We start from the raw sequence: 12,500 nt of genomic DNA, 5'->3' as shown, positions 1-12,500 counted from the left end.
AGAGATAGTAAGAAAGTGAGAGATGGACCAAAAGAAGGAGAGAGATTGAAAAAGAGAGGACTAGAGAAAGAGACTAGAGAAAGACAGAACTAGAGAAAGAGGGGACCAGAAAAAGAGAGGACTAGAGAAAGAGACTAGAGAAAGACAGGACTAGAGAAAGAGATTAGAGAAAGACAGGACTAGAGAAAGAGAGGACTAGAGAAAGATAGGACTATAGAAAGACAGGACTAGAGAAAGACAGGACTAGAGAAAGACAGGACTAGAGAAAGACAGGACTAGAGAAAGAGACTAGAGAAAGACAGGACTAGAGAAAGAGGGGACTAGAGAAAGACAGGACTAGAGAAAGAGACTAGAGAAAGACAGGACTAGAGAAAGAGACTAGAGAAAGACAGGACTAGAGAAAGACAGGACTAGAGAAAGACAGGACTAGAGAAAGACAGGACTAGAGAAAGAGGGGACTAGAGAAAGACAGGACTAGAGAAAGAGGAGACTAGAGAAAGACAGGACTAGAGAAAGAGACTAGAGAAAGACAGGACTAGAGAAAGACAGGACTAGAGAAAGACAGGGCTAGAGAAAGACAGGACTAGAGAAAGAGAGCTACTCACGGGGTCTCCAGCATGACGCGACACACACAGGCCATGGTGCTCAGGCAGTCTGTGGTGTCTTCAATGGGTAAGGTCTTATTCTGTAACACAGACAGCAGGGGGAGACAGAGAGTAAATACCAGCACTTGTCCCTGGGGGGAGACAGAGAGTAGGGGGAGACAGAGAGTAAATACCAGCACTGGCCCCTGGAGGGAGACAGAGAGTAGGGGGAGACAGAGAGTAAATACCAGCACTGACCCCTGGGGGGAGACAGAGTAAATACCAGCACCTGCCCCTGGGGTAAGACAGGCCCTAATCTCTGGCTTTCACATGACTAGGATATAGAAATATGCATCTCCAGAGGGTGGTGCGGTCTGCACAATGTATAACCGGGGGCAAACTACCTGCCCTCCAAGACACCGACAACTACCGATATCACAAAAAGGCCAAAAAGATAATCAAGGATAACACCCAACCAAGCCACCATCCAGAAGGCGAGGTCAGTACAGGTGCATCAATGCTGGGACCGAGAGACTGAGGAACAACTTCTATCTCAAGGACATCCGACTATTTTTTTAAATATAACTAGGCGTCCCCTTAATGGGACAGTTGTAAATAATGCAGTGCCTTGTGTCAAAATCACAGATTTTAGAGAAACAACAAGTGTCGGTACATTTAAGTGTCTTATATCGGCTGAAAGCTTAAATTATTGTTAATATAACTGCACTGTCCAATTTACAGTAGCTATTACTGCGAAAACAATTCCATGCTATTGTTTGAGGAGAGCTCCTAACCACAAAACACTTGTTTCACCGTGATAGGTTTGATAAATTCACCTCTGATGGTGAAATTTGTTCTTACATTCTGAAATCTTGCTCTGATTTATCATCCAAAGGGTCCCAGAGATAACATGAAGTGTTGTTTTGTTAGATAATATCCTTTATCATGTATATAAAAAGGTCCAAATAGCATGCACAATCAATTTTGTATTTCCACTCGTTCAATTTGCAAAGAAAGGAATCTGTGAAAATCTCACCCTAAACGTTGTTTCAACCAGTCAAATCACGTTCGTATGTATTCCTCAGAGATCCTAGAATGTAACTAGGCTTCACTATATCATTAGGGGTGTAGTATATCCTATAGGACACCATATCTGAGATCCTAGAACCTAACCAGACTTCACTATATCATTAGGTGTGTAGTATATCCTATAGGACACCATATCTGAGATCCTAGAACCTAACCAGACTTCACTATATCATTAGGGGTGTAGTATATCCTATAGGACACCATATCAGAGATCCTAGAACCTAACCAGACTTCACTATATCATTAGGGGTGTAGTATATCCTATAGGACACCATATCAGAGATCCTAGAACGTAACCAGACTTCACTATATCATTAGGGGTGTAGTATATCCTATAGGACACCATATCAGAGATCCTAGAACGTAACCAGGCTTCACTATATCATTAAGGGTGTAGTATATCCTATAGGACACCATATTTGGTCAGAGAGCGACGTCTTCATGGCACACCGATGACACGGGCGGTCTTCACTTGATCGACTGCAACTTTGTCAAATAAGCACCAATCGGGGTCAAACAAAGCTAGGTGGATAGCCAATGAGCTGGGCGTCATGGAAACCCCACATCTGTCGCAAAGTGTCACTGCTAACCTTGTTGCGACAGCAACCCTTGTCTTTTTGGACAGAAATTATAAGAATATGGAGAGTTATGAAAACATGAAAACATGGTGTTTTACAAATGTTGAACTTATAATATAGCTACTAATAGTCAAAGTATTACAGATTTGACGATATTCTTGAAGAAAAATGTAATGTGAATGTCTTCTTCACGTTTTGCCCAAATCTCCATGGGTGACTTCACACTAAATGTCATGTAGTTCGCTCATACTTTGAGTTATCGGTCTGAAACTTTGCACATACACTGCTGTCATCTTGTGGACACCATCGGAATTACAACCAGAGTGACGGCTAGAACTGGGACCCTCCTACAATCAATTCACCTTTCCACAAACTTCAAAGAGTTTCCTTTCAAATGGTACTAAGAATATGCATATCCTTGCTTCAGGGCCTGAGCTACAGGCAGTTAGATTTGGATATGTCATTTTAGGCCGAAAATTGAAAAAAAATGTACAATCTTTATTTTACCATTGTCTAATATACGTTTCTTGCGTTTATTTTTTGTCTACTGATAATTGCTTCAGTGTTGTTGAGTCTAAGAACGCTGTAGGATCAGTCCAACTGTTATTTCATTCTGATTTACAATCACATTATAGTTGAAAATTTTAAAAAAGGTGGCTATCCCTAACAAGTTTTAAGAACAAATTATTACTTACAATGATGGCCTACCGGGGAAGAGAGGGTTAACTGCCTTGTTCAGGGGCAGAACAACAGATCTTTACCTTGTCAATTCAGGGATTCAATCCAGTAACCTTTCAGTTACTGGCCCATTGCTCTAACCACTAGGCTACAGGAGACCTCTATTAAACAGACATCACTAACACAGAGAGGCTGCTGCCTACATAGAGACTGGAAATAATTGACCACTTTAATAAATGGATCACTTTAATAATGCCACTTTAATAATGTTTACATATCTTGCCTTACTCATCTCATATGTACTTCATCTGTACTGTATTTTATACCATCTATTGCATCTTGTCTATGCCGCTCTGTCATTGCTCATCCATATTTTTATATGTATATATTCTGAGTCCATTCCTCTACTTAGATTTGTGTGTATAAGGTAGTTGTTGTGGAATTTTTAGATTACATGTTAGATATTACTGCACTGTCAGAACTAGAAGCACAAGCATTTCGCTACGCTCGCAACAACATCTGCTAACCATGTGTATGTGACCAATAAAATGTGATTTTACTTGATTTGGTCACATATACCTTAAAAACAAAATGGAGGGGCGTGGAGAAAAGTATCAGTATCAGTATCTGGTGTGTCCACCATTCACCTCATGCAGTGGGACACATCTCCTTCACATAGAGTTGATCAGGAAGATTGAGGCCTGTGGAATGTTGTGTCACTCCTCTACAATGGCTGTGTGAAGTTGCTGGATATTGGCAGGAAACTGGAACACACTGTAGTACACATCGATCCAGAGCATCCCAAACATGCTCAATGGCTGATATGTCTGGTGAGTATGCAGGCCATGGAAGAACTGGGACATTTTCAGCTTCCAGGAATTGTGTACAGATCCTTGCGACAGGAAGCAGTACATTATGATGCTGAAAGGTGATGGCGGCAGATGAATGGCACGACAATGGGAATCAGGATGTCGTCAAGAGTGTGAAAAGCTGTCATCAAGGCGAAGGGTGGCTACTTTGAAGAATCTCAAATATAAAATATATTTTGATTTGTGACTTAGGGTGGGGTGCAGTGAGGCTACTTGGGGTATAGGGTGACTTGGGGTGAGGCAGTGACTTGGGGGCTGAGGCTATATGGTAACTTGGGGGGTGCAGTGACTTGGGGGCTGAGGCTAGTATAGGGTGATGGAGGTATGACTTGGGGTGCAGTGAGGCTAGTATAGGATGACTTGGGGGGGTGACTTGGGGTGCAGTGAGGCTAGTATAGGGTAACTTGGGGTGCAGTGAGGCTAGTATAGGATGACTTGGGGGTGGTGACTTAGGGTAACTTGGGGTGCAGTGAGGCTAGTATATAGGGTGACTTGGGGTGCAGTGAGGCTAGTATAGGGTGACTTGGGGTGCAGTGAGGCTAGTATAGAGTGACTTGGGGTGCAGTGAGGCTAGTATAGGGTGACTTGGGGTGCAGTGAGGCTAGTATAGGGTAACTTGGGGTGGTAGTTATTAGAGGCTTGAGGTAGGTTCTTAATTTAGGGGGAAGGAGCTGACGCTAGTTAAGAGCTAGAGGGAGGGGAGGGACGGAGGAAGGGACTCTAACTAAGGGACAGGGGTCATGACCTCTGACTGACCTCTGACACAAACTTGGTGGTGGCATTACTCAGGGTCTTCAGCATGGGTGTGGCCTCGGCGTAGAACAGAGACATCCGATTGGCCATCTCGTTGTTCACCTCGTTCTCCGCCTCCAACTGCAGCAGAGAGAGATGGTTGGAACACAAAAACATTTAAATATTTGGCACACGATTCCTCTTTAATTGTTGTGTATCTGCAAGTCATCTGATGTGACGTCGTTGGATGCTTTTCCTGCCTGCAATTACATTTCACATTGACATGTATGTCATTGATCAGACGTTATCATCCAGAGCGACTTACATTCATCTTAAGATAGCTAGGTGGGACAACCACATATCCCAGTCATAGTAAGCAACATTTTCTTTAACAAAGCAGCCATCAGAAAAGTCAGAGTTAGGAAGGTTGAAAAATAATCAAGTGTGAGTGTTAGTTCAATTCATTCAACATCTACACAAAGAGAAAAAAACAGTACTATGTGATGACCAGTAGCTTTTTTTTCGTTAACAGTTGGTAATGAGCACTGTTACCATAGCAACCATCTGACAGTTTAGCCAAGCGATCCAGGTTACGGAACCAATGTAGCACAGGCCGACATGGTCTTACCTGCTGGTTGTTCAGCCTGTTTCTACTGATAGTCTTACCTGCTGGTTGTTCAGCCTGTTTCTACTGATGATCTTACCTGCTGGTTGTTCAGCCTGTTTCTACTGATGATCTTACCTGCTGGTAGTTCAGCCTGTTTCTACTGATGATCTTACCTGCTGATTGTTCAGCCTGTTTCTACTGATGGTTCTCCTGTAGTAGCTGAAGTCATTCTGAATGGCTGGGTTTGTCATCTAGAGAGAGAGAGGGGGGTAAGTTGAACAATAGCTATAATCAGTGCAGTGAAAACACTTTGGGGGAGGGGGGGGTGTAAGTCAGTGTGCGCTACTCCACCGCTTATACAGTAACTACAATTGGTAAATTAAATTGATTGGACGTGATTTGGAAAGGCACACACCTGTCTATATAAGGTCCCTACAGTTGACAGTGCCTGTCAGAGCAAAAACCAAGCCATGAGGTCAAAGGAATTGTCTGTAGAGCTCCGAGACAGGATTGTGTCGATGCACAGATCTGAGGAAGGATACCAAAACATTTCTGCAGCATTGAAGGTCCCCAAGAACACAGTGGCCTCCATCATTCTTGAATGGAAGAAGTTTGGAACCACCAAGATTCTTCCTAGAGCTGGCAAACTGAGCAATCGGGGGAGAAGGGCCTTGGTCAGGGAGGTGACCAAGAACCCGATGGTTACTCTGACAGAGCTCTAGAGTTCCTCTGTGGAGATGAGAGAACCTTCCAGAAGGACAACCATCTCTGCAGCACTGGGAGAACGGAACAAAGTACAGAAAGATCCTTAATGAAAGCCTACTCCAGAGCGCTCACGACCTCAGACTGGGTTGAAGGTTCACCTTCAAATGGGAAAACGACCCTAAGCACACAGCCAAGAGAATGCAGGAGTGGCTTCGGGAGAAGTCTCCTTGTGTGATCCAGCCAGAGTCTGGACTTGAACCCAATCGAACAACTCTGGAGAGACCTGAAAATGTCTGTGCAGCAATGCTCCCCATCCAACTTGACAGAGCTTGAGAGGAACTGCAGAGCAGAATGGGAGAAACTCCCCAAATACAGGGGTGCCAAGCTTGTAGCATCATACTCAAGAAGACTCAAGGCTGTAATCGCTGCCAAAGGTGCTTCAACAAAGTACTGAGTAAAGCGCGTGAATACTTAAGTAAATCAGTGTATTTTTATTTTTTATTTTTTTAACGAAAAAAAATCTGTTTTTCCTTTGTCATTATGGGCTATTGTGATGTCATTATGGGGTATTGTGATGTCATTATGGGGTATTGTGTGTAGATTGATGAGGGGGAAAAAACAGTTTAATCAATTTTAGAATAAGGTTGTAACTTAACAAAATGTGGAAAAAGTCAAGTGGTCTGAATTACTTTCCAAAGGCTCTGTATCAAATAAATGACATCCAGCTAAAGGCTGCAGCTATGCATTTGGTTCGCTAACCTGCTAGCTCAGTGGCTAGATGTCAAGATCAAGCTTCATGCTTACAGCAGAGACATTCAGTCCCCTATTGGATCAAGATCTCTGTTGCCCAAAAAATCTGTGCGTCCCCCCAAAAATAAATCAAAATGTAAATAGCACCCCTTGTATGCACATTGGGTAACACCATGTACTCCGGTATTGTCCAGAAACGGTATGACGGTATGTTCTGGATACCACCCAAACCTACTATGTAATGATATAAAGGAAAGCAACCCCCATCTCTTCTGGACAGACTATGGATACATAAATGGTATCTCATTCCCTTCCTCATTCCCTTCCTCATTCCCTTCCTCATTCCCTTTCTCCTCCTTCTCACCTTTAGTTCGTCGAAGCTGAGGGTAAAGTGGAGTATCTCCGCGAACTGTTTGGCCAGGGCCTGCTCTCTCTCCAGGTGCTGCATGGGAGCGTAGGGAGGGCTCGTCAGCGCCTCCAACAGGCTACGCAGGGCATTCTCTACATAGACACATAATAATGTACATTACATTAGTACCGAACAAATTAATTCATTACGTTTTATTTTTGTGACAAATCGCCACTTGGTCACCCATCCCTTATGGGATGAATTAATGAATAAACACAATAAACAAACATGACAATAATTCACTGTGATAATTATTCTGGTGTTTTGTGCAGTGCACATCGCATAAACAGTGCCAAAGAATCAATACATAATATTGCAAATATACATATATATATATATATATATATATATATATATATATATATATATATATAACATTTAACATTTAATACATCAATACGGAATATTTAAATATATATATGTATATACTGTATATACTGTGTATATATAGATATATATACTGTATATATATATATATGTTAAAAAAATGTAAATCAGTACATAATACTAAATAAGGTTCTCCAAGCAATAATTATATCCACTATAACTATGAAATAACACATCTTGAGTCATGTAGTAACCAAACAAGTATTTAATAAATCAAAATATATTTTATATTTGAGATTCTTCAAAGCAGCCACCCTTTGCCTTGATGACAGCTTTGCTCACTCTGGGCATTCTCTCAACCAGCTTCATGAGGTAGTCACCTGGAATGATTCCATATGTGTTATTTCATAGTTTTGATGTCTTCACTGTTATTCTACAACGTAGAAAATAGTAAAATAAAGAAATAACTTTGAATGAGAAGGTGATATTGTTGTATTGAACATGTTGTGTTGTGGATATGTGGTGGTGTAGAGATGTTATATGATGTACTGTTTTATCATTAGCTCCTTCAGTACAAACATAGTTCACTGTTTTAATCTGTTGTTTTATATGTAATGTGGGTGCTTTGGTGTGTTTTGGACCACAGAAAGAGTAGCCTGCTGTCTTGGTAACAGCTAATGGGGATCCCTAATAAATACAAATACGAATACAGATCAATAAATACAGAAAAATGAAACGGTGTTTGATCCCAGTCTGACACGACGAGAAGAAGAAGAAGACATGCCTGCACACAATCTGTACACCTACTGTATCATTTGCTGTATAGGACTTGAATATTTTTTTTACTGAATTGAAGGTAGCCATTTTTGTGAAGAAATACACAACGGACAAAAAACCCAGTTTCAGTTCCTCCTCATCACTCAGTCACATAATGCCAAGGTTTATCTGGTGTGCTTTCCGGAATTAAAATCAAGCGTATATCGTGATAGAAAGGACAGTAGAGGATCAAATTCATTTAATTCACTATTTCTTTTGAGGTCACAATAGGTACATAGTCTTTCCACTTCCATTTAACCACAATACTGACCTGTTTCAATACGCAGAGGCAATATCCCTGATCTGACCTGTTTCAATACGCAGAGGCAATATCCCTGATCTGACCTGTTTCAATACGCAGAGACAATATCCCTGGTCTGACCTGTTTCAAAACGCAGAGACAATTTCCCCAATCTGACCTGTTTCAATACGCAGAGGCAATATCCCTGATCTGACCTGTTTCAATAAGCAGAGACAATATCCCTGATCTGACCTGTTTCAATAAGCAGAGGCAATATCCCTGATCTGACCCTGTTCTCAATTTGGGTTTATGATTCATCTCCTCCACATAATTATTTTATATTCCAACATCAGTTGTTTTTTAGTAGAGTCTATGTTTTCCTTTATTTGGTTCCGTACAACTGTTCCCAGTCAGGCTGTTGGTAAAGGTTAGACATTTCAGTTCCATCTACTGCATCTTTCCATCTTTATGTAATACATGTATCACTAGCCACTTTAAACTATGCCACTTTGTTTACATACCCTACATTACTCATCTCATATGTATATACTGTACTCGATACCATCTACTGCATCTTGCCATCCTTATGTAATACATGTATCACTAGCCACTTTAAACTATGCCACTTTGTTTACATACTCATCTCATATGTATATACTGCACTCGATACCATCTACTGTATCTTGCCTATGCTGCTCTGTACCATCACTCATTCATATATCTTTATGTACATATTCTTTATCCCCTTACACTGTGTATAAGACAGTAGTTTTGGAATTGTTAGGTTAGATTACTCGTTGGTTATTACTGCATTGTCGGAAATAGAAGCACACGCATTTCGCTACACTCGGATTTTAACATCTGCTAACCATGTGTATGTGAAAAATAAATTTGATTTGATTTGAATTGAGTTAGTATCACCACTATATTTTAAGAGTGTGAAATGTCAGAATAATAGTAGAGATAATGATTTAGTTCAGCTTTTATTTCTTTCATCACATTCCCAGTGGGTCAGAAGTTTACATACACTCAATTAGTATTTGGTAGTATTGCCTTTAAATTGTTTAACTTAAGTCAAATGTTTCAGGTAACCTTCCACAAGCTTCCCACAATAAGTTGGGTGAATTTTGGCCCATTCCTCCTGACAGAGCTGGTGTAACGGAGTCAGGTTTGTAGGCCTCCTTGCTCGCACATGCTTTTTTAGTTCTGCACAAACATCTTCTATAGGATTAAGGTCAGGGCTTTGTCATGGCCACTCCAATACCTTGACTTTGTTGTCCTTATGCCATTTGGCACAACTTTAGAAGTATGCTTGGGGTCATTGTCAATTTGAAAGACACATATGCGACCAAGCTTTAACTTCCTGACTGATGTCTTGAGATGTTGATTCAATATATCCACATCATTTTCATTTCTCATGAAGCCATCTATTTTGTGAAGTGCATCAGTCCCTCCTGCAGCAAAGCACCCCCACAACATGATGCTGCCACCCCCGGGCTTCACGGTTGGGATGGTGTTCTTCGGCTTGCAAGCATCCCCTTTTTCCTCCAAACATATTGATGGTCATTATGGCCAAACAGTTCTATTTTTGTTTCATCGGACCAGAGTACATCTCTTCAAAAAGTGCAATCTTTGTCCCCATGTGCAGTTGCAAACCGTAGCCTGGCATTTTTATGGTGGTTTTGGAGCAGTGGCTTCTTCCTTGTTGAGCGGCCTTTCAGGTTATGTCGATATAGGACTCGTTTTACTGTGGATATAGATACTTTTGTACTTGTTTCCTCCAGCATCTTCACAGGGTCCTTTGCTGTTGTTCTGGGATTGATTTGCACCTTTCGTGCCAAAGTGCGTTCCTCTCTAGGAGACAGAACGCGTCTACTTCCTGAGCAGTATGACGGCTGCATGGTACCATGGGGTTTATACTTGTGTACTATTGTTTGTACAGATGAACGTGGTACCTTCAGGTGTTTGGAAATTGCTCCCAAGGATGAACCAGACTTGTGGAGGTCTACAATTGTTTTTCTGAGGTCTTGGCTGATTTCTTTTGATTTTCTGATGATGTCAAGCAAAGAGGCACTGAGTTTGAAGGTAGACCTTGAAATACATCCACAGGTACACATCCTATTGACTCAAATGATGTCAATCAGCCTATCAGAAGCTTCTAAAACCATGACGTTTTTTTTTTTCTCCAAACAGTCAATGTAGTGAATGTTAACTTCTTACCCACTGGAATTGTGATACAGTGAATTATAAGTGAAAATAATCAGTCTGTAAATAATTGTTGGAAAAATTACTTGTGTCATGCACAAAGTAGATGTCCTAACCGACTTACCAAAACTGTAGTTTGTTAACAAGAAATGTGTGGAGTGGTTGATAAATGAGTTTTAATGACTCCAACCTAAGTGGATGTAAACTTCAGACTTCAACTGTATCTCTTATCACACCACACTCCCGGAGAATTCTCCAGGACATGACACGTACATATCAACTGTATCTCTTATCACATTCTCCAGGACACGTACATATCTGACACAGTTTGGAATACGTGGCATAACTCCCCGAAGAACTCTACTTAGTTGGGGGGTATTTTATTAGGATTTCCTTTAGCTGTTCCAGAAGCAGCAGCTACTCTTCCTGGAGTCCTCACAAAACACATGAAACACAATACAGAACATTAATTAGTATCCCCATTAGCTGTTCCAGAAGCAGCAGCTACTCTTCCTGGGGTCTCCACATTAAACATGAAACACAATAGAGAACATCAACAGACAAGAACAGCTCAAGGACAGAACTACGTACACTTGTCGAGTCCTACCGTTAACATTAGTATTCGGTCAGCTGTTCACGCGTGATGCGTTTTTCAACGTTAGCAACTGGCTTTCAAATCTGGGTTTTATAATGCTCCCACACTACACGTTTTAATAAGCGCTTGTTATAATATATAACTTATAACTGCCTTATGACCTTTATAATGTATAGTGGCTGCGTCTAAATGCAGTCACAATGTTGTACCCATGTGTGATTCATAGATTGCATTGTGTGCATTCCTGTGTCTCTGCCCTAATCATATCCCTCACTATGGTGTCCATTCACATGCTATTGAACCCAGACCACGGTATAGATGCATGTAGCTCTGTCAGGGCAATGTCTCAGCCTGTCCCGTGGGGACCAATCCCTTCCCTCTGAATCATTAACTATTCAACAGCTCCTATAAATACGGTACGGATGTGTTTAATCTGAGACGGCCTGGGTAGAAACTCCACTCTCCCTCCTGCTGCTGCTGGCCCATAACTACTGGAGCATAGATATAGAATAGGTAGAAACTCCACTCTCCCTCCTGCTGCTGCTGGCCCATAACTACTGGAGCATAGATATAGAATAGGTAGAAACTCCACTCTCCCTCCTGCTGCTGCTGGCCAAGACTACTGGAGCATAGATATAGAATAGGTAGAAACTCCACTCTCCCTCTGGCTGCTGCTGGCCCATAACTACTGGAGCATAAATATAGAATAGGTAGAAACTCCCCTCTCCCCCTGCTGCTGCTGGCCAATAACTACTGGAGCATAGATATAGAATAGGTAGAAACTCCACTCTCCCTCCTGCTGCTGCTGCCCCATAACTACTGGAGCATAGATATAGAATAGGTAGAAACTCCACTCTCCCTCCTGCTGCTGCTGCCCCATAACTACTGGAGCATAGATATAGAATAGGTAGAAACTCCACTCTCCCTCCTGATGCTGCTGGCCAATAACTACTGGAGCATAGATATAGAATAGGTAGAAACTCCCCTCTCCCCCCTGCTGCTGCTGGCCAATAACTACTGGAGCATAGATATAGAATAGGTAGAAACTCCACTCTCCCTCCTGCTGCTGCTGCCCCATAACTACTGGAGCATAGATATAGAATAGGTAGAAACTCCACTCTCCCTCCTGCTGCTGCTGCCCCATAACTACTGGAGAATAGATATAGAATAGGTAGAAACTCCACTCTCCCTCCTGATGCTGCTGGCCAATAACTACTGGAGCATAGATATAGAATAGGTTGAAACTCCACTCTCCCTCCTGCTGCTGCTGGCCCATAACTACTGGAGCATAGATATAGAATAGGTAGAAACTCCA

The 12,500-nt window shown here is 41.7% G+C and overlaps 1 protein-coding gene across 5 annotated transcripts in view; it reads right to left on the bottom strand.

The window, feature by feature from the left end:
* The window catches only part of LOC112229185 (CYFIP-related Rac1 interactor A), a 61,444-nt gene that overhangs the window by 5,067 nt on the left and 43,877 nt on the right, over nucleotides 1-12,500 (bottom strand). For all 5 annotated transcript variants that reach the window (XM_042309940.1, XM_042309938.1, XM_042309937.1 and 2 more), the window contains 4 exons: nucleotides 6,957-7,093; nucleotides 5,311-5,388; nucleotides 4,555-4,671; nucleotides 606-685 (listed from right to left, as the gene is read on the bottom strand). In XM_042309940.1, the coding sequence (XP_042165874.1) occupies nucleotides 606-685; nucleotides 4,555-4,671; nucleotides 5,311-5,388; nucleotides 6,957-7,093 (412 nt within the window). The remainder of the gene's footprint in view (nucleotides 1-605; nucleotides 686-4,554; nucleotides 4,672-5,310; nucleotides 5,389-6,956; nucleotides 7,094-12,500) is intronic.

The sequence above is a fragment of the Oncorhynchus tshawytscha genome, linkage group LG31 (assembly GCF_018296145.1).
Source record: "Oncorhynchus tshawytscha isolate Ot180627B linkage group LG31, Otsh_v2.0, whole genome shotgun sequence".
Taxonomy (NCBI): Eukaryota; Metazoa; Chordata; class Actinopteri; order Salmoniformes; family Salmonidae; genus Oncorhynchus; species Oncorhynchus tshawytscha.
Note: the sequence above shows the minus strand (reverse complement) of the source record. Positions and strands in the feature narration are given on the sequence as shown.